The 26714-nt window shown below is 45.3% G+C and overlaps 2 protein-coding genes across 19 annotated transcripts in view; one reads left to right on the top strand and one right to left on the bottom strand.

Moving 5' to 3' along the window:
• TP53INP2 (tumor protein p53 inducible nuclear protein 2) lies at nt 1-26425 on the top strand. Of its 10 annotated transcripts, none has more exons than XR_006215513.1 (6): nt 404-489; nt 994-1101; nt 3898-4072; nt 4476-4764; nt 5353-5744; nt 26018-26425. XR_006215513.1 is itself a non-coding variant. In XM_042980559.1 (5 exons), exons 3-5 carry the CDS (start codon nt 3949-3951, stop codon nt 5603-5605), a joined length of 666 nt encoding a protein of 221 aa, XP_042836493.1. In that variant the 5' UTR covers nt 1-166; nt 994-1101; nt 3898-3948; the 3' UTR covers nt 5606-8721. The 10 variants fall into 10 exon arrangements, 8 of the variants coding, with proteins under 8 accessions (XP_042836493.1, XP_042836495.1, XP_042836494.1 ...); XR_006215512.1 differs by lacking the exon at nt 26018-26425 and adding an exon at nt 7177-8721; XM_042980559.1 differs by lacking the exons at nt 404-489; nt 26018-26425 and adding an exon at nt 1-166 and having other exon boundaries at nt 5353-8721.
• NCOA6 (nuclear receptor coactivator 6) overlaps nt 9806-26714 on the bottom strand; it is a 107714-nt gene continuing 90805 nt past the window's right edge. For 8 of the 9 annotated variants that reach the window (XM_042980548.1, XM_042980552.1, XM_042980553.1 and 5 more), the window contains 4 exons: nt 24712-24780; nt 21908-21944; nt 18060-18208; nt 9806-10373 (listed from right to left, as the gene is read on the bottom strand). In XM_042980548.1, coding sequence (XP_042836482.1) covers nt 10330-10373; nt 18060-18208; nt 21908-21944; nt 24712-24780 — 299 coding nt within the window. In that variant the 3' untranslated portion in view covers nt 9806-10329. The remainder of the gene's footprint in view (nt 10374-18059; nt 18209-21907; nt 21945-24711; nt 24781-26714) is intronic. The other variant, XM_042980550.1, reaches the window with a different exon arrangement.

The raw sequence follows: 26714 nt of genomic DNA, 5'->3' as shown, positions 1-26714 counted from the left end.
GCCCCGCAGGCGAGCGAAGCAGCCGCGAGCTTCCAAGCCGGAGCTCGGCCGCCTCCCAGTCCAGCCCCGCGATGCAGCCCGGCCTGTGATCAGCGCCGACGCCCGGACGCTCCGCGGTGCAACTACCTCAGAGCCACCCCGCCCGCCGTACCTCCCCCTCCCCAAGGTGAGTCCAGACCGGCTTCGGCCCAGGGGGTCCCGCGTCTCTGGACACGCCCCGAGCTCCCGGCTCCCGGGTCTTTGTCTCCGCCGGCGGTGGCCGGGCTGCATTCCCATCTTCCGATTGGCTGCCGCACGCTGGTAGACCATGACGTCTCTCTATTTGCATATGACATTGAGACGTCACCAAGGCCGGCACCGCCCCCCCGGCTCGGGTCGCCTGTCCTCCGGTGACCCGGTAAGCGCTGGGTCGGGGCTTGGCTCACGGGTGAGGAACGCTGAAAGGCAGCAGGCCCGGAAGGGCCTCGGCAGTTTCCTGGGCTAACCCAGGTGCTGTAGTCAGGCCCCTGATCCCCTACTTAGGTCCGGGCGGCGCTGCTGGCTGTAGGTTGGAGTTCAGAGGCAGCCCAGAGCTCCACTTCTAGGTCGTTGGGGGGGCAGCGCCAGATGGCGGAATACCCTCTCTCCAGCTCCAAGCTTTGCACCCCCGGGGACTACCAAGCCGGAGCCTGATCTTCCTAATCGCTGTTGTGTGCAGCGCTTTAGAGGATGTCACTCCCAACCCCCAAACAAGGGGTCTTGGACTCCATTTCACCGCAGAGGAAACTGAAGCACAGAGGGGGGAAATTGTTTACTCCAGGTCATGAAACTAATTAGAGTCATACCTACTGAGTGAATGATAGATGCATTAGCCATGGCACATGCCTAGTAGGAACTCAATACGAGTAACAAGTTACACATCCTCCTAACACTGGGGACTCCTCCACCTTGGGCTCATTGCCATCCAAATTTTATGGAGCTCTTAGGTCCCCTCATTCCTGGATCTTTTTCCAGGAGGCCTCTGGAGACCTGGTCCCCTTTTGTGGCCCTGACCCTCACTCTGAACCTTGGAGACCCAGAGCCCAATAAAATTGCTGCATCAAAATTTCTGACCACAGAAAGGTGAGTCATTGGCTGCCTCAGGGTGTCTCTGGGGCTGATGTTGGGGTAGGATGGAGGGTGAGAGTTCCCTGCTTGGCCCTTTATTACCTCCCCAACCCCTAGCATTGTCAGCTGAGAAGGACTTGACCTGGCCTAGTGCTGGTGATTACTAGGCTTGTGCTGTCCCCTTCTCTGCTTACAGAGAGGGCCAGGAGAAGGGAGTAGGAGAAGGAGAGTTCTGGCTTTCCAAGTGGATGGGCCCAGAGACTGGGCCAAGAGTCCCATCCCAGCCTGGGCTTTGCTAAAGGATGGGTGGGGTAGAAGTGGCTTGGGGCTCAAGAGCTATTCTGGGCACAGCTGCTGTAGTTATTAAAGGGAATGGTTCTCCCTGGAGCAGAACTGGGAATGTGAGAACCAGGAAGCTGGCAAAGCTGGGAAAGCAAATCTGGGAGGCTCCCCCAGTGGTCATGAGAGGGGGCGGGCACTGGCTGGCTGGTGCTGCTGTCACTCCTGGTTCTGTCACTTATTTGCTGTGTGACTTCAGGCAGGGAGCTTCCTCCCACTGAACCTCTTTTACCTTAATCTGTCTATAATTTGAGGAGACCCCCAATGGGTTCTGGTACACAGTGGGTGCTCTGGTAAATGCATGATGAATCTTGGTGTTAGGAACTCTAAACCCTTTTATAGCTGGGCAGAGGGGTTTTGAGGTGAGCAGTCACTTGAAAAGTTCTGACTCCTCTCTGACCTCCCTATCTCCCCTGCCTCATTATATTTTTGGGTGATTGTTTCCTGAGGCCTTCCTATGTATACTCTGGGCTGGATGTTTAGTGTCCTGGGACTAGACCTGCCTGGCCACCATCTAGTGTGTGTCTTTGGATAGACTGATTTCCTCTGATTCTCAGGTTGTAAAATGGGCCAGGTGAATATGATGGCCCTCACCAAGGCTCCAACCTTCTCTTCCTTCAGGAGGGGCCAAACTTTCAGGATTTTTGGTAACTGAATCACTGACTCCCTATGGCCGACAGACAGGTTGGGATATGTGGCTTGTATCAGGCAGACACTAGTTGGGGGTGCCCAACCTTTTTATTATAATCTCTGTAGATTTCCCACCAGAGAAGCCAGCACCCAGGGAATACTTCTGTCTGGAGCCCACTGTGGGTTTGCAAATGTGGAAATACTCTGTTTATGGAGGTTGGATGATTCTGTGGCAAATGTGAAAACATATCCCAGAAATGGGAGGGATAGCAACAAGCATAGAAATAACTCAGGTGGGTTAGCAGTAAGTGTAGACTGCCTCCAGGGAGTAGAAAAGTAGACTTGCCCCCAGGGAGTTCTACAGGAAATGTGGAAACATCCCTAGAGGAAGGTGACATGTGTCTCAGTAGCAAAATGGTTGACCATCTTCAGGGGATAGGTGAGGAGGCTCAAGCTTTGGGACATCCAGGGGACTCCTAGCCAGGCCTAGTCCTAAGGCAGGCTGAAGGGGGGAGAAGGGCAGGTCTATAGCCACCTCCTTGACATCTCTATTCCTGGAGCAGGGGATCTCCTTTCTTATTTTCATCCAGGGAAGGGCTGATTGAGGGGTTGGGTCCTGGTCCTACCCTCATTGCTCATCCTTAAGGGCTCCTGGGGTTTGATAGGCCCTCCCTTCATCATTACCTCCCACTGACCTGCTGTCTCTCTGAGGCCAGGCAACCTGATCTTCCTCCTAGCCAAGAATGCTGCCCTTGAGCAGGAGCTTAGGTATAGAGGGTGAGAGGGGGGAGGGCCCATGGGAATAGGATCTTAGAACCTCATCTGACAGACACGGATGAGAGCTGTGCAATCACTTGGTAGCGGTTCTGTGGGATTTCTGCTAGCCAGTACTTTACAAGCCACACAGGCTCAAGTAGTGGTTCCTAATCTGGGGGTCAAGGAGTAATGTTAGGAAATCATGATGAAAACTTCTTCCCAGAAAAACACCCAGGTCACCAAGTTAAAACTGTCTAATCCAGAGAGATACCCAGCAAAGGCAATGGAGTATAGTGATTGGGGGTGCTGACTCTGGAATCTGACTGTATGGGTTTAAATCCAACTTCTGTGTCTTATTAGCTGTGAGACTTTGCACAAGTTACATTACCTCTCTGAGCCGCAGTTTCTTTACCTGTAAAAGAGGGATAATAATTAGATCCACTTCCTAGAGTTGTTGTGAGAAGTACCTGTGGTAATATAGGTAAAGTGCTTAGCACAGTACCTAGCACATGAATGTTAGCTGTATTATGATAATAAGTAATCACAATATCAGACAGTTTCTTCCTTGCTTGGAGAACTGCTATTTACCCTTCAAGGTTCAGCATGGATGTCCAACCCTCTGGAGACCTTTCCTGATAGAGTCTAGTCATATATATCACTCCTTCCATGCCCCTAGAGCATGCAATAATGTTAATAATTAACTGGTTGATTCTTTTACTGAACGCTTACTCTGTGCCCTGGTACGGCTCTAAGCACTTTGTGTTTAGCTCATTTAATTCTCATTAGAGACCAGAGGAGGATACTATTATTAGCTCGTGTAATTCTTATAAGGGCCCAGAGGAAGGTACTATTATCACTGGCATTTGATAGATGAGAAAACTAAAGCACAGATGAGTTAAATAACTTCCTAAGGTCACGCAGAAAATAGAGAAGCATGAAAGCAGGTGGACTTACCAGGACACGCGCACACCGCAGAGTTTCCCCACACATCCCTTAGAGCGTACTCTCACTATGCTCTGAGGGCTGGGGGTGATATCCCTAGCCGGGAGTCGGGTGGGCGCTGTGACTCCTCTCTGCACCTCCCAGGTATCTGCACTGCCGCTGGGCGCCCCCCTGAGACCGTTTCACTCTCCCACCATGTTCCAGCGCCTCACCAGCCTTTTCTTCAGTACTCCCCCGCCCCCCGAGGACCCCGGATGCCCCCGAGCCTTCGTCTCCGAGGAGGATGAAGTGGACGGCTGGCTCATCATTGATCTGCCGGGTGAGGCCTGGGGCGGGGGGCCAGGACTCTGATTCCTGGGCCTGTGATGGGCAGGTGGCCGAGCTGCGGAGGGGAAGGGAGCTACTAGGGGATTGGGAAGCTCGCCTGGCCTCCCGGGCAAACTGGGGCTGAGGCAGTGACTGTGAAGGCAGGGTAACAGGGCCCCATCCCATGCAAAGCCCGGGCCATCTCCTGGCAGCTCAGCGTTGGGGCCCACACCTCATGTGCCCTAGGGCAGCTGGTCGAGACTCCTGGCCGATGGGTGCCCCGTGAGCGCGGCAGGCGGGGCTGCGGGTCTGACTAACGATGCCCTTTCTCTCCCCGCCCCACTGTGTCCGGTGTGTGTGTGTCCCTCCCCGCTGCGCCCCCTCCTCCGCATGGCTACCCCTCCCGCGCCCCGTAGACAGCTACGCGGCTCCACCCAGCCCCGGGGCCGCTCCTGCTCCCGCAGGCCGCCCTCCGCCCGCGCCCTCCTTGATGGACGAGAGCTGGTTTGTTACCCCTCCCGCCTGTTTTACTGCAGAGGGGCCCGGACTCGGGCCCGCCCGCCTCCAGAGCAACCCCCTGGAGGACCTCCTCATCGAACATCCCAGCATGTCCGTTTACGTCACCGGCAGCACCATAGTGCTGGAGCCTGGGCCCCCTTCCCCGCATCCCGACGCTGCCCTGCCTGACGGCGACCTTAGCGAAGGGTGAGCGGGCCGGGGACGTAGCCTGGAGAACTAGAGAAGCGTGTCTGGGAGGCAAGGGTCCAGGCCGGGAGGCTGGGGGAAGCGCGCCCAGGAGCCCGCCCTGCGTCGAAGGCGGGGCCTTTAGAGGCGTGTCTTCGTGGCAAAGAGCGGGGACAAGGCTAGGGGAGGGCCTGAGGGTAAAGGGGCGGAGCTTTAAGAGAGGGAGAGGCCTGGCTCGTTGGCCCCGACAGGGCTGGGGAGAGACGGAGCTCCGAGGCTTGGGGCGGGTTTGGCGGAGGGGCGAGGCCGGAGCGCCGGAGGGGTGGGGTTTCCAGAGGCTAGCTCGGAAGGTAAGGACCGAATTGGAGGTGGGAGCCGAGCCTTCCCTGGAGTCCGGTTTAATCGCCACAGGGGTTAGAACTGAGGAGGCGTCTCCAGGCTGGCTCGGAGGAAGGGCTGGGGCCCACAAGAAGGGCACCGGGCGCCCTGCTAAGAGCAGAGACAGCATTGCGCCGGAGCGAGGGTGCGGGGACTGGGTGGGCGGTGCCAGCGCGCCTCTCCGCCCCGGGACCTGTCCGGCCCCGACCGAGCCCTGCTCTGTCCCCGCAGGGAGTTGGCGCCCGCCCGTCGCGAGCCCCGGGCCCTGCACCACGCCGCCGCCCCTCTGCCGGCACGGGCTGCACTGCTAGAGAAGGCGGGCCAGGCGCGGCGGGTACAGCGGGCCCGGCAGCGCGCCGAGCGCCACGCGCTGAGCGCCAAGGTGGTGCAACGGCAGAACCGCGCCCGCGAGAGCCGTTCGCGCCGGCCCAAGCATCAGGGCAGCTTCGTCTATCAGCCATGCCAGCGCCAGTTCAACTACTGAGGATCCGCCGGCCGAACCACAAGCGCCTCGCGGACCCCGGACCCCTGTCGGGCCCCTCTGCCGCGGCCAGTGTGTTGCGCGAGGAGCGCCCTCCGCCCACCTGGGTTGGACACTACAACCTCCCTCCTCCTTGAGAGAGGTGGGGTGCTAGCCCCCTCTCCCACCTCCCTCGATTTTCCCACCACTGATCCTCTAATCCGCTTCTGAAGCCCCTTCTGCCCACCCTCCGACCCCATGCCTGATATCTAATCCTCCATTTCCTCCCCCTCCCTTGACATTCCATCCTTCCTTCCTTCTCTGCTCTCTGTCCCCATCTCTACCCCGACTTCCTCTTCATCCTTGCCCTCCGTTCCTGTACCTCTGGCCCACTCCTTCCACTAGCCTCTTCTCCCAGACCTAGCTCTTTTCTCTGCCTTCAATTCCCACTTTACAGCCTCACCTATCTCATGTTTGGCATTACACGCATCCCTGCCCTTATTCATTCCCAGTAATTCCCTCCCAAACGGATAGGGGGTGGCGCTGAGACTAAAGGCTTCTGCCTTTAGTCTCCCCCCTCCCTCTCCCCTGGGATTGGACTCCTTGGAGTTGTTTAGGCCTGTAAAGGTAAAGTATGTGGAATAGGACTGTGAGATGTGAGTTAGAAGGAGAAGTGGAGGGAATCAAGGGTAAGAGGCAGCCTACTGGAGATGTAGACGGACATACAGGTTAAGAACCTGTGGGGAGCAGGGCACCATGGGAGCTGGCCCTGTGCTTGCTCAGTGGCCAAGCCCTCCTCTTGGGCTTGAGCCTGGAGTCTGCCCCCAGTTTTTATAATCCCATTTACCATATCTCTCCTCTGAAATTCACTCCTCTGAACGCCTGAGTCTGAAGGGCTTAGTACCTTGTTGCCCTACCCCCAACATGTCACCCCAGGAATAGAGGCTGGGCAAGGCCCTGCCATCCTGGCCATATGTTCACGTGCCCAAGGTGCTAGAACTAGTTTAGGAGAGATGCAGGCCAGAGGGCTTCTAGGCAGGGAAAGTGCACACTCCAGAGTAAGAATGCAGGGGAATGATGCTGGGGAGGACAAGCTGTGGGGTAAAGCCATCCCAAGACTGACAGCTCAGCCTTCATGTTTCACCTCTGGCCTTGTATTTCACTCTGCTCAGGATGGCTAATAAACACTCCCGGGTAGGAAGCCAGGAGCCCCACTGTCCCAACCCCCAAACAGTCCCTATCCAGGTTCAGGGCTTCCAGGGGGCCTCTCATTTTCTCCCCCAGGGCTCTCTCCCTTTCTAGTCCAACGGGGAGAAATGGGGGCCCTATGGTTACCCTCCCCCTCTCCAGTAAGCAACTGGAGGAGGGAACTTGAATCCCTGGGTGAGACCAGCGGGGTCACAGGCAGACAGCATTCTCCTTCTTATGGTGGGAGTGAATTTTGGGCTCAGTCACCAGCAACAGCTTCTTGGGATATCCTGAGTTGCTTCCCTTTTCCTCTAAATGTCCTTTTTTAGTGTGTGCTTTCTTCCTTGACACTTTTAAGATTTCCTGTTACATACTTACATAGGTCTTCCCCCTCATTCCAATTCCAGGTTTCTAGGCCTCACAGCCAAGCTGAGGCTTGGTTGGAAAACTCTGTAATCTCATGACGGTAAAGGCAGCTGCCCTCCCTGATCTTATAGCCCCAAGGGTCGTGTTGGGTATATGGATAAGGGAGGGGGTAGCCCCATGGTTGCCAGGATGGGGACAAAGGAAGTTCCTGTTGGGGTCTCCTATCCAAGCCAAATCTACAGTAAAAGGAGATCAAAGTCCCTAAGCCAGTCCACTAGGGCCCGAGTAGTTACAACCTTGCTTCTCTTATCAAGGTTCTCCTTCAGTTATAAAGAGTTGCTTTTATTCTTTCAGCAACCCAGTGGTCACTTCACAGCCAGCTTAGGGTCTCCCGCACTTCCGAGAGCTTAAGCTCCCTCCAGCTCTTCCTGCCTACTCCTTTGCTGCCAGCTGGGGCATAGGCTCAGTTGTGAGCAGTCCCCATGATCCTTCTGGTGTGGAGGGGGCGAGCAAGTTATAGGACATTTGGCTCAAATTTCAAGAGACTCCTTACACATATTTCTGGAGGCTCCTGTAGTTCTAGAACCCTCCAATGTCATCACCTGGCTGGTTGTAAGGCTCATATGTTTTTGTACTTTCCTACAGATTTGGTAGCATTTAAGTGTGGCAATATTTTAATTGTGTATAGATTTCTATGAACCAACACTACTCAGTCTCCTGCTAGTCTGATTCCTGAAGCATCAGACCTCATCATACTGTATTGACTGTGTATGTGCCTTTCACCTTGAGCATGCTTCAGGATTTTTTTTTAAACCACAGAACTTGAATACACGAGGGAACTAGAATTCATAAAGTCCTATGCAACCTTAGACAGGAGGGGGTGAGAGAGTCTGTCGTGACTGATGTTTTCAGAGACCCTGGAGAAGTTGTATTAATTAATGTCAATATTACTAGCACTTTGCCAAAACTAAGTATGTCAGAGAGACCCGTTTCTACAGTAAGACCCAAGTACATCAAAGGGTGACTTACAGTAATTCCCCAATATGTCTGAGTGCTCTCTTCAAGCTGGTTGTCACTTTCCAGCTTTTGCCAGTTTGGCCCTCGCAGGGTACCATGTGTGTATGAATGCAGTTTGCTGCTGTTTGGGGGTATGCCTGCTCCCCACCCCCCACCTGGAACCCTGATCAATTTGTTCTGACCTAGAATGTCTTAGGTGCAACAAGAACCCCACTAGAGCTCTTGGATGCCTCCTCAGATCCATGTGGCTTTATGTGAGGGGACTGAATGCAGACACATCATAGCCCCTAGTATCTTCCCTCTTGCCCTGCCACCTAGTTCCAAATGAAACCAACAAGTTGAATGAATCCCTCTTGGATGTATTTTGAGACTGGCTGAAATGAGGCAACTCTGGTTGACCATGTTGTGACATGCTGACAGACTCAAGGACACAACCACCTCAATCCAGTCATGTGGCATGCCTGTGTACGTGTATAACAGGATTCTGATTGTTAGATTTTAATGTTATTCCTCTATGGGAGAAAAAAATTAATATAAAGAAAAATAAATAAAAATCTATTTAAAGCACATTATGCTTTCTGTCTGTATAGAGCTAAAGTAGAAGCAGCACTCTGCAATCTCAAGCACGGTATTGGCATAGGGATTATTAGGCTGGCTTTGGTTCTGGTTGTGTGTGTCACATACAGGGAAGGAAGAGGGAAGATGAGCTTGCTGGAAATAGAACCAGACAATTGTGGGGTCTGACTCATAAATAACTACTTTCAGAGGATCCTTATAACCCAAGACATCTATAATGACAATTGAAACACAGATGAGAATAAGCATGACGGAGTCATGGTCTCAGGCATTAGGTTCTGGCAAGGGCAAGGAGAGACTGCAGGGGAAGGGATGAGTCTGTGTCTAGCTGTAGAAGACACAGCAGAAGGCAGAGGCCCAGACCAAGACAAGGACAGAGCCCTAAGCATCAGAGTTCACTGAAGGTTGAGAGTAGGGTGGGGGCAGAAGCAGCAGGTTTGGAGTCTATAATTTTTAGGTAGGAATTAAGCCAGGAAAGGGCAAAACCTGGGCATATTGATGAGAAATCACCCCTAAGCCTAATGTAGATGAGAAACAGGGTACCCAAAGGGCGGAAAAGTGGACATCTTTGAAGTATACCACACAAAATGATCACTTTTATTTGGAAGCTACCTGATCTAACCACAGAACTGAAATGAAGGTGGAAAGCTGACCTAAAGTGGGCTAGATTCTTGATGCTGTTACAAAGAATCTTGCTGGTTAGTCTGGGCTTATCTGTTGAATGGAGGAAATGTTCACAGTTGTTTTGAAGCAATCCATCCTGTCACTGTAGAAACATATGTAAGAGGTGGAGAAAAAGTGCATCTGAGTTACTGATGGCTTCCTGTCCCTAAAAAATTCTGGGTGGCCTTTGATCCTAAGTTGATTCTGTTATTTGCATCCAAAACAAATTTGACCAACATCTATCAAAGTGCCTGGTACAGTGCTGAAACACTGAAACAGGCTAGTTTCTTCAAAGTCAGTATAGTAAGGACAAGGTGGAATTATAATTTACAAAGAAGGCTGTTCCTATTCATCTATGGTCCAAACAAAAAGTTTGTTCACCCAGTAATCCCTTGCCAATAACGTACATTTATGTTCTAGGACAATGACATTTATTTAACACATTCAATATTTCACATTGTACAAACCCTTAGATTCTCTTTATTCACTGGTCCATTTCTACAACAAATACATCCAAAACACTATATAATAAAATTATTTACAACATTTCCAAATGAGAAGCTTCTTTTTGCTCCCGCTACTGCTATTCACACACATAACTTCCACAGCACAATACATCATTAGAAGATCTAAAAATGCTCACCCTGTACTCTAGGCTGCTTAGGAAATGTGAAAACTAATAACATAATTGCATTAGCTCCTCTCAATACATGGCAACATTTTAGAAACCTTGAACTTCATCTTGCAACACCAAAAAAGGGTTCAACAACTCTGCTTTCCCCATTGCACTTTATGAAACAGGTTGCAGGGACTAGGAAAAGGGCCGCTTTATTAAAATGACTAACTGTACAGAAATGGATTTTAAAAAGTCACAGCTCAAAATTGCTTTTTGTAAAATTCACACACATTTACAAGGATCAAGTCGCTGTCCAGCTTGTTTACTTGGATTTTCTTCTCTTGGATTGCACCGCACTGGTTATGTCTGTCGGGGGAAAGAAAGGACATGCTCAGCTGAGGCAACTCTTTATGGCAGTGCTGTTTAGGCAGTCCACAGGAAGCAGGGCTGGCCAGAGTGGGGTCCTACTGGACTCTGAATAAATCTAAGGTCCTCAAAAGGAGTGCTCAGTGTGGAGAGGGTGTCAGGCCTAGACCTGTAGAGTAGGGCCTTGGAGACTTGGGACGTAGGGTACAGGTGGTGGGAAATGGAGCACACATAAGCAGTTGGAAAAAGAGGCAGGGGTGGGGAGAGCATCTGGAGCTGGGCAATTAACCCCACAATCTCCATCACCAGTTCTTATCACCCAGTGAAATGACAGATAGAATGAGTGCTTTTGGTGATACATCCATGAGTGTTGCTACAAGAAGTGAGTAAGCTGTGCCAGAGTGCAAAGAACCAGCCTCTGGATCCCTTTTGGAGCCAAGCCATTATTTTTCAGTAAGCAACTCTTTTTGCTGTACTATAATCAAAGTCTCTAAATAGTATGATCACGATCCCTGGTCAAGTGTCTACACACAGGCATAGAAGCAATTCAGAGCAAGCCACAGCCTGCTCTGAGCCCAGGTGAGCCTGCAGGCTTCATGGAAGAGGTGGGACCTGAGTGACTTAAACACAGAGAACAGTGGCATAAAGGGAATAAATGTGTTCCTTTCATTCCTCTTTTAATGTCTTCAATCAACTCAATCTTATTCCATATTTAAACCATGTTTCTCAAAAACTTTTCCACACATAAGTCTTCTACAGCAGAGTACAATGAATAGCTTAAAGCTCTCCAAATGTAAACATTTCTTTAAAATTTTATATTGATCTTAGGGGCGCCTGGGGGGCTCAGTCGGTTAAGTGTTTGACTCTTGATTTCGGCTCAGGTCATGATCTCATGCTTCATGAGATCGAGCCTTGTATCAGGCTTTGTGCTGACAGCATGGGGCCTGCTTGGGATTCTCTCTCTCCTCTACCCCTCCCCCTTGCTGTTTCTCTCAAGATAAACATTTAAGAAAAACAAAATCTTACATTAAATTCACTCTCATTCTTCATGTTGCTCCACAGATCTTTTGGTCTTAATATGAAAACAATATTTTAAAGGTTTATTATCTTTTTAAAGGTTTATTTTATTTTCATTTTTGAGAGAGAGCACAAGCAGGGGAGGGGCAGAGAGAGAGGGAGATACAGAATCTGAAGCAGGCTGCAGGCTCTGGGCTGTCAGCACAGAGCCCAACGCAGGCTCGAATCCACAAACCGTGAGATCATGACCTGAGCTGAAGTTGGATGCTTAACTGACTGAGCCACCAAGGCGCCCTGAAAACAATGTTTTAAAATTACTTCCCATCAAGGAGAAAAAAATATTTTCTAACACAATAATATGTAAGATGAATCAGTTTTATTGATTTCTGGAAATTAGGATAAATAAATTTTCTTTTCTTTTTCTTTTTTTTTTTTTTTTTTGAGAGAGAGCAAGTGAGCAGGGGAGGGGCAGAGAGAGAGGGAGTGAAAGAATCCCAAGCAGGCTCCACACTGTCAGGGCAAAGCCTGACGCAGGGCCTGAACCCACAAACTGTGAGATCATGACCTGAGCTGATATCGAGAGTTTGACACTTAACCGACTAAACCACCCAGGTGCCCCTAGGCTAAAGTTCCTGATGCTACATGTTAGATTCAGTGTTCTAAGAAATTTTTTTTCTCTTTTGTATCATATTTTGAGAGCACAGACTTAAGATGTAGATGCAAAAAGCAAAAATGTTGCTGTTAGCTATAGTAATTGCTAGGAAGTAATAAGGCTCAATGACTTTCTGAGAAGTGGCCTGTGTAATGTTTTAGGGCTTCTGTTGGTGAAAATTCCAGTGTGTATATATCTTCTTGCTGGAAGGTCACGCTGCTTGTGCCATGTGGTACGGTCAGTCTCTCTGATTTACTCCATAGTCTTTTGCTAATCAGACAGTTAATCTGACAGGATGTTGATAATGGTGTTCTTTAATTCCATGAAATAAACTAAGAGTCTCACACCCACCCCAGTTCCCTATAATCAACTCCCAGTCCAGCTTTCAAGTTTCCTTTTCACTGTAGCAAATTTGTCATTTGCAGGAAAAATATACAGGGTTTTGTCTTGATGGGGTGTTCATTCTTAGAAAGATATCTGTTAATTAGGCCAACTTTGGGAGCCTCTCTTTGTTGTGATATGAAGGACTGAGGGATGTGGCTGGGAAGGGGGTGGGGGGATAAGCACCTCAGCCTCTTCCTCCCCCTCCTCCTTCCTTGTTTGTTCCCATCTGTCACTGCTCCAAAGCACCCAATGATCTGGCAGACTGATTCTGCTTCTGAGGATGAATCAGTGAGTGGGACCATGAATCAACAAGTGATTTGTGCTAGAAACTGCAAAAAAAAATAATATTTTAGATGCCAGGGTTAGGTGTGGGAAATGGGTGTAGGGTGCACTTTTATACTTCCATGAGGGAAAAAGCTGTATCAACCTGATTTTGAAGTCCTTTATCACCTTTGCTAGATAAATTTAGGCAATCTCGGTCACAGGACAATGTCACTTTTGAAGTCTTTATAAATCTATCTGAAAAGATGAGTTTTTTGTTTTTGTAGTTCAACTTTATACTTCCTCCAAAATGTTACAACTTTTACTACTCCGCTGAATACAATAAGAGAATCTGGAGGTTACCTCTTGAAGGTAAAGGAATTCTAGGGAAGTAATGAAGTGGTTGATGATACATTCAGAGTGTACATCAAGTCTGTTCCTAAAGGCTGCCTACCTTAACTGTGCATAATCCCACTCCCAAGTCCCATACTCAATACCATACTAGCAAAATAAATATTACATACATTGTTGGAAAATCCAAGTTTTTTAAACCATCAAAGATTTTTACAAATTAATGTCTTGACAGATATAAAAGTAGTCCAAAGACTAAAAGTAACATCATTTATATTAATATTTTAGAACGAAGTATATGGTAAGTAACTGGGTCAAGAACAGTCTTTCAGATGGTTGTATATACATCCTTGCAGAACATTTACATTTATAATTTGACATGGGCATTCCCCACCCCCCCCACCACTGGTTGCCTCATTTTGACCTTAAGCAAATTTGGCCAAATCTACAGTACAAGGGTTTATTAAATCTTCTACTATGTGGAGTTTACCTTTACCTTTCAAGGAGTTTTAGAAAATGACCTTGACCTTGCTCACTTCATTATGCTTTTTACTGTACTACTTCTAGCCAAGATTTCTATTTATTTGTAAAGAAAATTCTGGAACTTTCCTTTCAAAATGTTCATGGCTGGTTTCTGAATGATGCTACTACAAGAGTGCAGTTTCAGGCAGTTACTGTTCAGAGTTTTCTCCATATTATGTTCATTTACATTTCCACAATAACATTTTCATTTTAAGAATGTCTGTTTTTTGAGATTGTTGCTTCTCAAGTCACTGGCTGTGGGGAGCGTAGGACTCTCACCCCACTTTGCTATCAGAGGCATCTTAAGGCATTCCAGGAACACCCACAGCTGCTACTGATTATAGGTTGCTCTGAACTTCCTTCATATTAGCATACCTTCCCTGGTTTCAAACTTATGCATTGAACTTTACATTTTTAACTACTAATCTTTTTTCCAATTGAAAGTATAACATAAAAACTATTATTAACAAAAGAGTAAATGAAGAATGACAAGAAAAATGAGAAAAATCATTTCTGTGTTAATAGGCAACACCTCATATCAGGAAGTGGAACTACTCATTTGCATATTTGTAACAACACACCTGATCAAGCGCAATTTTAAAAAGAAGCTCACTAGTTTGTGAGAGCCAATTTTTGTGTCTGTAATTAAAAGTGGGATGGGGGGGGGAACCCAACAATCAAAAACAAAACAATAGGTTAGAGAGTGACCTATTAACCACGTGTGCCTCTCTAGACTTGCCCAGAAATAATCTGTCCCACCTGCTCCAATCTGGCAGTACAGGAGGCCTTGGCCAGCATGAGATAAGCAAACTCTGTTCTCACAGCAGGAGCATAATTAATGTCACTGGTTCTCTGACAATACAAATGTACCAGTATTTCTCATTATACACCGCTCATATTTCTCAGCTGATTTCAAGGTTCTCATGAAAAACACAGACCATTTCTGATTCTGTTTGTGCATATATGACCCACATTGTATGAGTGCAAAAAAGGCAAACCTTTTTCTCCCCTCAAAACTTGAAGGAAACCACCATGATATTTTATGATCATTCCCTGGGTATGGGCTCAAATACATCACAAAAAGTTATTTTATGACTTTGGTTCAGAGTTTTGGATACAACATAGCAGCCCAAATAATATGCATATTTATTCTTTAATCTGGATCCAAGAGCTCTAACACTTAAAACCCAAAACAGCTATAGCACTCATCTTGGGTACAAAAGGTAACTTACCCTAGGAGTTCAGAACTGGTAGCCTGAGGGCTTGAAGCTGATGTAGAGATCTGTACATGACTGTGATTCCTGGGGTTTGGCCAGAGCTCTCTTTATCTTCTCAGGAGACATCCAGCACCCCTCCATGCAAACTCACAAAGCTTTCGAGTCATTATGGCCTTTCCTAAGCTAGTTGCTAAGCTTCAGAACACGGATGGGGCAGGCATTCCAACATGAATACCATGTTGGAATACATGAATACCACCTTGGAACAATGTCCTTAAGTGTACACGCCTACTCCCCACCCTCTTCTAAAACAGGTTCCAGCTTTCCATCTTTGCTTGGCTGGCAGTTCTCTACAAACTGGCTCTAATTTGGGCATCTCTTCTTAACTGTCCCAGCTGCTCCTTTGATTAATTCTTTCTGGTACACTATAAATGACATCCTTATTACCTTGAGGGTTTGGACTTAGGTGAAGTTTCCAAAAATCTGGTGTGTGACATCTCTAAAGGTCAACACTTATTTCCTGCTTTAAAGGTAATTACACACCATATTCTATAGTCTAGAAAACTTCGATCTTTGGGAAAGCGAGGGGCCAAAAGAATACAAAGAATTGAGGGGCACCTGGGTGGCTCAGCTGGTTAAGTGTCCGACTCTTGATTTCAGCTCAGGTCACGATCTCACAGTTCATGGGTTCAGGCCCCACAATGGGCTCTGTGCTGGCAGTGCAGAGCCTGCTTGGCATTCTTTCTCTCTCTCCCTCTCTCTTTGACCTCCCCTGCACTCTCTCTGTCTCAACCTCTCTAAATAAATACATAAACAAACAAACAAACATTAAATAAAGAATACAAAGAACTGAGGGGAAGCAGATTTTCCCACAGAACTCTAGGAATCTTCCCTTTAGTGTTCTAAGTTTAGTATTCAATATACTGGAAGGAGTGCTTCCTTCCAAACAAATCTCTGCCTGGGAGATGATTCCCAGGGAGGAGGAAGAAAAGTGGCTGATTCCATTTCGGCCTCAAAGTGGGGATACCTAAGAGGACTCTGCTTATGGTGTACACAGTATGCCTGGAGAGGAAAAAAGGTTCCTCCCTCTCTGATGGGCTGAGGTAAGGTAACTTCTACACCTCTGCTTTACCTGTATGATCTGTAGACCTGTGGCTTACCCAGGGGCTCTCATGAGGAATCGTGAAATTCTTGCCCAGAAACACAACCTGCCAATAACAGCTGAGTTCTCAGGTCAGTGTCTGTGTTGGCGCACCACAACCTGCCCTCATCTTCAGGTTGGCATCCCAATGGTACCGGACTGCGTCTCAGCAGCCCTGCTGGTATCAGGCACTTGGCCAGGATTCCACCTCTTGCCTAAGCTGAGCTACTCAAGCTCAGCACATTCCCAGAGGGGATGACTCTCCCTCAGATCTGGGCCTTTGCACATGCCGTACTTTTGCCTAGAATATTTCATTCAACTCCCACAGCCTGGATAATGCCTCCTCATTCTTCAGGTCTCAACTTAAACATCATTTTTTCAAAGCCTTCTATGGCTAGGCAGAGGAGTAAAGCATCCCAGCAATATGCTCCTACAGTACCATGTAAGTTTGTTATCATAGCATTTAACATTTAACACACTGTATTAGTCTGTCTTTCTGGCTGGTATATAACTGATATGATGAAGACAGAGACTCTCCCTTTTCACTATTATATCCCCAGAGCCTGGCATGTAGTAAGTACTTAATATATATTTGATAGATGGTTATTAATATAATAGTTACCGATTATATACCTCTTTGTATAAGGCACTGTACCAGGTACCGAGGATATAGTGGTGAGCAAAACCAGACAAACTCCTGCCCTAAAAGGGCATGTATATTAATTAACTATCACATAAATAAATATAAAATTAAAGCTGTGGTATTATGAAGGAGAACATGGTGCTGTGATTCCTCATAGCAGTGTCAAGTGAGCTAAGTACAAAGAGTAGGTTAATGAGGAGAAGGGAGGAAGGAAGAGGGAAAAACACTCCCTGCAGTGGGTGTACACACACACAGGCTTGTGACGAGAGGGCGGCATGTCTGAGTTGCTGAGGGAAGTCAGATGAGGCCAAGAGAGGCTGACAGGGGCCAGACCATATAGAACCTTTCTAATCCATGTTGGCACTTTCAGACTTTAATCCAAATTACAATGTAAATCACCAAAGGGTTTTAAGCTACAGTAGCAATGAAGATGGGGCAAAGGGGATGAATTTGGGCCACTTGAAATAAAATCAGCAGCTTTTGGTAACGAACATGAGAGATGTGAGGATGAGGGAGAGATGCCAAGGAGGACTTGCCCAATGGACAGATGGTGGTGCTATTCCCTGAGGTGGGGAACACTGGCAGATGACCTGATAGTGGGGGTGAAAATCACAAGTCTGGTTTCAGACATGTTGCATTTGAAGTCCTGGTAAGGATGTACATGCAGTTGTCTAAGATTTTTAGAGGTCTGTACTAGAAATGCAAATTTAGGAGTCATCTTTGAAAAGTTGTAACTAAAAAAGAAGGGCATGAGTGAGATCAATTAGGGAGAGAAGAGTTGAAGAGAAAGGATGACTCAGGATCAAAGTGTGAGGAAGGGCAACATCTAATAACTGGCTACAGAGATTGAGCAGGAAAAGCCAGAGAAGTAGAGAGAAAACTATGGAGAGCTCTAGGTCACAGAAACCAAGGACATCATGAATTAAAAAAGGAGACAGCAATCAATACAGGAAAGAAAACTGGTAGTAGTGTAAGGTTCTTGACAAGGTCAGAGAAGATGGGATCAAAGAGGCACAAGTGGAGGAACTGGCCTTAGACTTGAGGAGGGACAGCTGCTCTATTATAGTAGGAGCAAAGGAGGATCCTAGTAGATTTAAGTCTTGGTAGTGACAGCTGAAGCAGTTCTATTTTCTCTGTGGAGAGGTGAGAGTCTCTGCTGAGAGAGGGGAGAGAAAGTAGGGGCCAGAGGAGTGGAAAAGAGAGTTGATCATAGAAGGATGGCTGGGCCATATTGAGCACCTATCTGAAGTGGTGATCACGAATCAATCTGCCCTGTTATGTTCTTCTTTTTTTTTTTTTTCCCCAACAGTGCTTGCTGCTCTGTGCACATACACAGAAAACACACAGGTAAATGTAAATGAACTAACAAACAAAGGAGGGACAGACAGTAGAAGTCAAAGTAACAGAAGCATAGATAAAAGACAAAGTCCTCTGCTGTGGTGATAAAGACCCCATTCTTCTATCTGACCCACAAAAGCACCCACACTGCACTGCTAACCTTTAGTAGAGCTGGAGGCTGAAGCAGGCCGAGAGGATCGCTTGCGATGTCCATTTTCCACGCTTTCAGAAGCCACAGTTGGCTCTTCAGTTCGGGAGTTTCTTCGGCTTGGGGTTTTGGACTTTTCAATGATCTCTTTGGGCTCACTGCTGACAGAGGGAAGCACAAAGTTTCCAAGAAGGAGAGGGAATCAAGTCACACACAAAAAAGGGCTCTTCAGATAGAGCTTCATTTGTGAGGCAGGAGATTAAGAACTATACAGTCATTCTGAAGAGAAAATATTCCACTCTGGGACAATAAACAAAATACCTTCTATATTACTCACAATTTAAAAGTGAGTCTAGGGGCGCCTGGGTGGCTCAGTCGGTTAAGCGTCCGACTTCGGCTCAGGTCATGATCTCGCGGTCCGTGAGTTCGAGCCCCGCGTCAGGCTCTGTGCTGACAGCTCAGAGCCTGGAGCCTGTTTCAGATTGTGTCTCCCTCTCTCTCTGACCCTCCCCCGTTCATGCTCTGTCTCTCTCTGTCTCAAAAATAAATAAACGTTAAAAAAAACATTTTTTTCCAAAAAAAAAAAAAGTGAGTCTAGCTTGTTACAGTAGTAAAATAAAATACTCAAAAGCTTATTGCTGGTGAAATTGTGGAAAAACAGGTAAAAGAAATTAAGAACTTGGAACAAAAATTCCGAAACTTCCTCACCCTTTTCCTAAAATAACAATATTCCTTTTCAAAAATTAATAGTATCTGAAATTTAGGAAATTACTAATATGTACTGGTATTTTCTATGAGCCTGTATAATCAGATAATGGCCTACGTCACATTATAGAATACACATGAGAATGTATTCAGAGTATATATACTGCTGGGTATACTGATTACCCCTACCTCAATCCCCTTTTTTTTAGTTTCCAAAGATTTAAAATTGGTAATATCCAGTACTACTGAGGGTATGAGGACAGAAACCTCTGATCAGAGTGTAAATTATGTAACCCAACAGTTATCAATAGGGGGCATTTTGGCCTCCCAGGAGACATTTAGCAATTTAAAAATGTCTGGAGACATTTCTGATTGTTAAGATGACTGCCGTGACTGAGTGGGGGATGCTACAGGCATCTTCCGGGCAGAGGCCAGGCATGCCACTAAATATTCTATAATGCGTTGAGACAGCTCTTCCCCCACCAACCCCAACAAAGAATTATCTGATCCAAGCTGTCAATAACGCTGAGGCTGAGAAACCCTGGTGTAATCCTCTGGCTCAGCAATTCCATTTCTAGGTGCCTAAGGAAACAAATCTTTTTACAGAGCTGTAATTACACACAGGATGTCAAAGCATTACATAAGTACTAATAAAGACAGAAGACCTAAATGCTTTACAACAGATTTTAAAACTAAAACATGGCACATTCACATTCAGTCATGAAAAATCATGTTGTAGAAAGCTATTTAATGATAAAAACTGTTCATGACACATTACTGTGGGGAAAAAAGTTACCAATGTTATGAATAGTATAATCCTATTTTCGTCATAATACATGTTGAGCATATATATGTAACTACATATGAATCAATGGGTGTGAAATACACGTGTGTATAATGCTTATATATATATCACTATATATTATATAAAAATATTATAGTGTTTATATATAAAATATTCCCTATCTGTATACATACTCTGAAGAGAAGTAGAAAATGAACTAAAATATACATAGTGAATATTGTTTGAGTCATAGGAATACTGGTTTATTGGTAATTTCTTCTTTAAAAAAATTTTAAAGTTTATTATTTATTTTTGAGAGAGACAGAGTGCGAGTGGGAGAGGGGCAGAGAGAGTGGGAGACACAGAATCCAAACAGGCTCCAGGCTCTGAGTTGTCAGCACAGAGCCTGACATGGCGCTTGAACTTTCAAACTGCAAGATCATAACCTGAGCTGAAGTCGGACACTTAACTGACTGAGCCACCCACGCGCTCTGGTAATTTTCTTCTTTTTAATTCTCTGATCTGAATTTCAAATTTTCTTTAATAAACTTTTTACTACTTGCATGGTTCAAAAAAAATGCATGTCAAAATCATTAGGGAAAAAACGCTGATTAAACTTGCTTGTAAGGCATGGAACTTAAACAAACGTAATGCAACAAAACAAAACAAAACAAAACAAGCTGGTTAAAGGGATGTCTCTTCTGGGAAGTCTTCCTTGACCCTTACTCCCCAAGTAAAGCTGTCTCTTCTTTTTGGGTTCACAGTCTGTATCTGGCATTCAAGAGCACCCATCAGGTTGTATAGCATATTTTATTTTAATATCTTCTGCCTTCCACTAGATCAGGAGCTCCTTAGAGGCATGAACCATGGCCTATGAACTCCCTCTACCCCTCCATTGTTCATTCCTGCCATAGGACCCTTCACTGGTGGTACGATAGCTGGGAATTTGGCCATACTGTTCACCATCTTGCTTTATATCTAACAACTGCCCCATGAACCAAGTCAAGTGAAGAAGAGGCAAGGCCAGAGCTGGGGTAGAACTGTAAGTCAGGGGTATTCACACATCCTTTTAGAGATGGTAAAAGATGGCCTTCTGACTAGGAGCCCTGAAAATGGTCAAAGTCTCTGAGGAAGAAAGATTCCTAACAGAGGTGCCTCTTTCTCCTGGCAAAACAAAAGCCACAGAAGTACTGTCCTGCTGTTCATATGGTCAGTACTCAGATAGCTCTGGAAACAAATACCCTTTTTTGGTCTGATTATCTTCTTTGTGTAGCCACACAGCTGGAGTATGCTTGGTAAAGGCAAATGAATTCAAATATTAGCCAATTCAAATAAAAACAGGGAGAAATATGTAGTAGGAATGCCAATGAATCTGTGAGGCAGAAGAACAGGGGTCAAGTCTTACCTATATATTTATTGGACATGATATTTAACTTCCTCTATGCTTCAGGTTCTTGATCTATAATCCCCATTTTGTCTGCTACAATACATATGTGTGAGGGTTCTGGAATCAGGGCACCTGAGTTTGGATATCAGTTGCACCATTTACTAAATCTGTGGCCTTGGGCAATTTAGTTAACTTCTCTGAGCTTCAGGTTCCTTACCGGTAAGACAGAATTTACTTTCCTAATAGATACTGTGAAAATTCAATGAGATGATACACTTAAGGGGCTTGCAGCCCAGTGCATAGCATGAGATGCGTTCAGATAGATGTTGGTTATTATGACCACCTCAAAGGGTGGATAGGATTAAATGAGAAAATGATTGTGAAGGTGTTTTATAAACTAAATTGTACAAATATGATAAATTCTCTAAAATGTTATCCAATGCATTACTAGATTAAAAAAGGAATGACTTTTGGAACTATTCCTCCTCCTTTCCATGGGGTTAGTGAAGCCACAGGTGTATTTCATTTTATTAGGTTATGTGGGGCTTTGTAGTATAACAGGAAAAGCATGAGTTTTGGGGTTCAGACCCTGTCTGGCTTTCTCTCATATGCCTGGAGGATCAAACAGCTATGCTTTAGAAGGTGTTGCAAGGACTATTATTAATGACAATATAACAACAGTTCTTACATACTGAACTTACTATTTACTCACTATGGTGAGTGCTGAACATGTTATCTCATTCAATTTTCAAAACAACCAAAAAAGGTAGAAACTTGGCCACCAAGCTTTGTTAAGGGAAATGTTACCTCTCGGGTTAGGACTCATGACAGCTCCCCTGTTTTAGCAGGGAAAACAGACTGGCACAATGAGTCAAGGAAAAAGGACAAGGTGAAGAGAGGTTTAAAGGATGAGAAAGCCGATACCCTTCCCTTCAAAGAGGCTTACGCCGTTTTCACGCTGAGTCAGCAGAATGATCATCTTACCTTTGTCCAGAGACCATGGCAGCATTTGCCTCGAGTTCTGTGAAAAATACAAAGGACAGAAATGAGATGTGGGAGCTTCTGGTGTCTATGTCCACTGGGAGAAGGGAGGTGTCTCAGAATTCTAAATGCCCTATTTAGGCTAACATGTCTTCATGCCCAGCAGGATCTTCACCCTACATGGTACGGAGACAGAGTTGGCAGGGACACAACTCAGTAGTCTGGGGCATAAGACACTTACTTGGTCTATTTTTATTTCTACTCCACACTGTGAAATAATCCTGTTTGGATCAATAGAACTAAATTCACACTACCTGGTTCATATTTCACCCAGCTATAACTAGATTAGTAAAATAAGCCTCTTCCTCTCCTGTAGAAGAGATTGTTTTCTTTCTTAAAATATCCCTAACCTCTTCATACTTGTTTTTAAAGGCAGTAATCTTAAAATATGTCTTAAATATATATTAAGGATGCATTCTCCTCCAAAGGACTTCCTCACTGAGTTACAGAGTGCAGACTGCTTTGCTTTGAGATAATGCCTACAGACTCCATTACATTCCTCTCTTCCTCAAACTCCCCACAATATCCTCTAAGAAAGGAAAATCTCAGTAATTTGTCTAGCAGGGTTTTGCTTAAGTGAATATTCTATGGGTTTACCAGGCACTTCTTTCTCAGCATCAGCAGAAAAACATCGCTTTTAGAGTTTCATCTTTCCAGAAGACTTTCCTAATGCACCAGACAGCAGTGATCTCTCCTGCTTCTGGCCTCCCACAGCTCTGTACCTGTTCCTGCCTCCCCTTATAGAGAATTCAGCACAGCAGATTCAGTGTACATGCCTCATCTACCCCAGAGATTACACGTTAACTTCCTTGAAGGCAGTGAAATCAGAGTGCATAGGTTAGAATTCTGACGCCATTGATTAGCCATGTAACCCTGCGCTTGACTCTCTGTGCTCAATGCCTCATCTGAAAAATGGGGACAACCACTTTACTCACCTCAAAATTAAGATTAAATGGAACAATACATATAAAAACTCAGTACAGCACCTGGCTCTTAGTAAGAACTCAAAATTAGCTGTTGTTATTGTTAGGATCCTCATGTCAATGCAATTCATGCTGGAATCCCTTGCATCCCTCTGCCTTCAGTAAAAGATGAGGGAATCCTTGCTTCTCATTTGCTACTTAGCTCCCAACATCTAACCCATAAAACCTGGAAACCCTCCACTTGAAATAGATACCAGCTCACTGGGTCTCTGTTGCCTGCACACAAACTCAGGTAATGTGTGCTCAAAAATGAAAACAGCTCAAAAGAGGCCGATTACCAAAAAATTTTATTAGTTTGCTCATGTGAAACAAAACTCAGTGCTTTTGAGAACTTTAACACTATTACAGCTAATTCACATTAGCAGAGATCAAAGGAATCTGGTGAGGCAATTAGTGACTATGAGGGTATTTTAAGGAGATTCATTTAAGTCAAACTTTTAAAAGCAATAGGATTCTCTGGCCAATTATTTTGAGGAAGATGTACGATATAGTAAAGCACATTTTTCTGGAGTAAAGAATTGGGGCAGAAAATGTAATTCCCTTCCTCTTTTAGTTGCTCCTTTTCTCGCCAAAAATGAACATCACCATCTAATACCTTCTGTGAATGATTTGCTCCACTCCTTTCCTGTCAGGTGCCTAGCACAATGTCATGCATCATGTGGGTAGTTGGTAGCAAAGGAAGAATCTGAATGGCTGAAATGTTTTTTGCTCAACCATTCTTTTCAGAAGCCTGATTTTACCAGAGTGTGCAATAGAACATAACATAGCACATAGCACCTGAAGCAGCTTTTAAAATAAACACAAGTTAGGGTGCCTGGTTGGCTCAGTCGGTGGAGCATGTGACTCTTAATCTTGGGGTCATGGGTTCAAACCCCACTGTGGGTGTAACAATTACTTAAAAATAAAATCTTAAAAAAAATCACAAGTTGTAGCTTAATTTCACTGATTTAGGCCCACAAAGCTAAACATGGTAATACTGTTTTTTACTTACAAATTTTTTCAAGTGTGAACTGGACTGTAAATGAGATTCTAACCTCTGAGTGAAAAGTGTCATACTTTTTTTTGGTATCTCTCGATATGTTCAGTGACAAAGGGCCAGGCCAAGATTAAACTGTAACACACTTACACTATTTATCTATGAAGGCAGTACTGTTATTGCCATCAAGATCCTCACGCATTCTGAGCTGACCCAGCATTCCACAGCAATTATCTGCAGATTACCATGGACTCCACCTTCCAGAAACACCATCCTTCATGCTATTTGCAATTTCTTGGTCATGGGAAACATAATGCCATCCAGAGAAGACTGAAATGACTGACTCCCAGGAAAAGTGGCTACCTCACTGTAGCAGAGGTTCTCAGAACAAGCCTCCACTCCTGTCATGAATATGCAATTACTAACCGAGTGTAGGAACGCTTGCCACCCTAGCAAGTTACCATGGGCCAGTCAGCTGCCAGCTATGAGTGCCAGGGTCATGCAACAGGGCAAACAGTCCAACGGAAACCATCCACAGCTAGGTGGCAGACAATGGGCACCACAATGCCCTTCTTGGGTTCCCTGACACCAGGAATGCATAAGACAGCAAGCCAGTCGGGGGAAAAGAACCCTAACAGTCCTGCACAAACCCTGCCACTCATCTGAGGTCTGCTCTGAAGCCAGCAGGTGAGAGAGTTTCAGTCACTTCCTGGCACCCTGAGGACAGCAGCAGTTCCTTCACATATAATCCATTCCACTCAGAGAAGTTTTTCCAAAGCATGCCTTACCTGGTCTGGCACCAGGCCCCTGTGGTGTTGTGGCTGGAGTTTCCTTTGCAGCTAAACTCGGTGAAGGGGCTAAGGCAAGGAAAAAAAAATACAGGCCTTTTACTTTCTTTTCTCAACAAAACCGAAGGCACTGACTGACTCAAGGGCTAAGTAACTGCTGAAATACATACACGCTTGGAGGGCAGTACTTGAAACTGGCCTTGAAAGGACATTTCAAAACTTAACCCCCAAAACACACCTTAGTAGGCAAACTGAACCACTTGCAGAGAACAATGATACCATTTACCTCAGCATTTAAAAAATTTCTTCATTCCTCTAAAGACTACACCCCTTGAGACTTGAATCATAAAATTCATTTTGTACTTTTGTATAGCACCTGGCAAGAGTGATGGTCATCGAGCAGATATTCAATTCATACTTGATGAATACATTATTTGATGTTATTTACTTATATAACAAACAGTTACCAAGAACTTCCTAGGGGCAAGGTGCTGTTCCAGGCACCGTTAGAGACTAATTTTTCTTTTTGTTCAGTATCAAAGATAAGATACACAAATGTGGTACTCTGGAGTCCACTGGGATGTTATATGAAGAAGATTCATAAGGTAGAAAGTGCTATGGGAATCGAAAGAAAAGGAGATCAATTCTAGACTGAGAAAACTGATGGTACATTAGAGGGAGAAACATCAGAATTAGGCTTCAGAGGACAGAGACTACTTAGGTCCCTGAAGAGGAATGGCACAGGATACACAATGTACTCTAGAATGGAAGCTTATTGGATCATACAATAAAGATTAAGGGCATAGATATGCCACAGTCACTCAAGGATTATGTCCTCCTATCTTGACATTTCAGTCTAACATCCTAGATAAACTTAGTAACAATAAGTTTTATCCTCTTGTGGAAATTGTGAATTTTGTATATTTCTCTCCCTGCTTAGTCAATAATGCCTTTGTGTTAAGAATTTTTTTTGGATGGTTATCTGATAAAGCCTAAAACTGTATCTTAAATCCTACTTTTAACTCCAGTATTGATCTCTCACATTTTCAAGATAAAAACCTAGAAGAATGGAAACAATCTTAAAATTGAGGTTTTTTTAAACTGCAGGTTCATCTTCCCAAGCTCATATATTTCTCTAGTATTATATATGACCCATATAAAAATATTCCCTAATCACTTCATCATTATTCTCTTGGTATGTGTATGCAGTGGGGTGGGGGGGGGCAGATCCCTCCAGAAGTACAACAGAAACACTTAATAGCAGAAAATATATTTAACTCACACCAGGTTTCTTTTTCATTCTTAGGAGTCATCTACATTCACAGAATTTGAACCAGAAACTTAGGGCACCCAGCCCTGTGAAGTCTCTGTCTCCTGCAACGGCAATGAACTCCTTAAGGGTCTTTATCTCTCCCTGTGTCTCTAGCATTGAAGAGGGAGAGGGGGAATTAACCTTTCTAAAGCTCTGTGTGAGACAGTGTGCTGGCCACATTATGCTGTCTTTTCCTTTTATCTTTGTATATTTTGGGAGGTAGGAATTACAAACTCTGTTTTACAGGTGAAGTACATGGCTTATAAGAGGTTAAGGAATTTATCCAACTGTGATTGGTAACCAGTGGAACTAGAATTTGAACTCTGATCATAACCTGAAGCTTGTGTTCTTTCTGACTCTCCTCCTAGGTGCTTACCACTCAAAACATTTTAGCTTGCATTCGACGAGAAAAGCACTGTTAGCTACCCTAGGATATAGCAAAGGTCCTTCTCAGCTTTGGCATTGTGTGATTGACTCCACTTGGGGAAAATAGAGCTTCTGCATCACTTAGGTCTCACAGGAGAGACATGTGTGTGTGTGCGTGTGTGTGTGGGGATGTGTGGCGGGGTGTGAAGGGGGAGGGGAGGTATAAGGATACCTACGCTCCCATCATTTGCCCATCTTAACAGTACATAGGAAATAATTTGAACTAGATATACATGAATTGTAATGGTCTAATTTATGAAAAACT

This window comes from Panthera tigris, chromosome A3 (genome assembly GCF_018350195.1).
Source record: "Panthera tigris isolate Pti1 chromosome A3, P.tigris_Pti1_mat1.1, whole genome shotgun sequence".
Lineage (NCBI taxonomy): Eukaryota > Metazoa > Chordata > Mammalia > Carnivora > Felidae > Panthera > Panthera tigris.
This window is presented reverse-complemented; position numbering and strand designations above follow the sequence as displayed.

Bases quoted from the DNA above. Each gene is read 5' to 3' on its own strand.
- TP53INP2 (XM_042980561.1), top strand. From the start codon at position 3,949: ATGTTCCAGCGCCTCACCAGCCTTTTCTTCAGTACTCCCCCGCCCCCC. The intron at 4,073-4,475 runs GTGAGGCCTGGG...CGCGCCCCGTAG, and splicing joins GCTCATCATTGATCTGCCGG to ACAGCTACGCGGCTCCACCC. The intron at 4,765-5,352 runs GTGAGCGGGCCG...CTGTCCCCGCAG, and splicing joins GACGGCGACCTTAGCGAAGG to GGAGTTGGCGCCCGCCCGTC.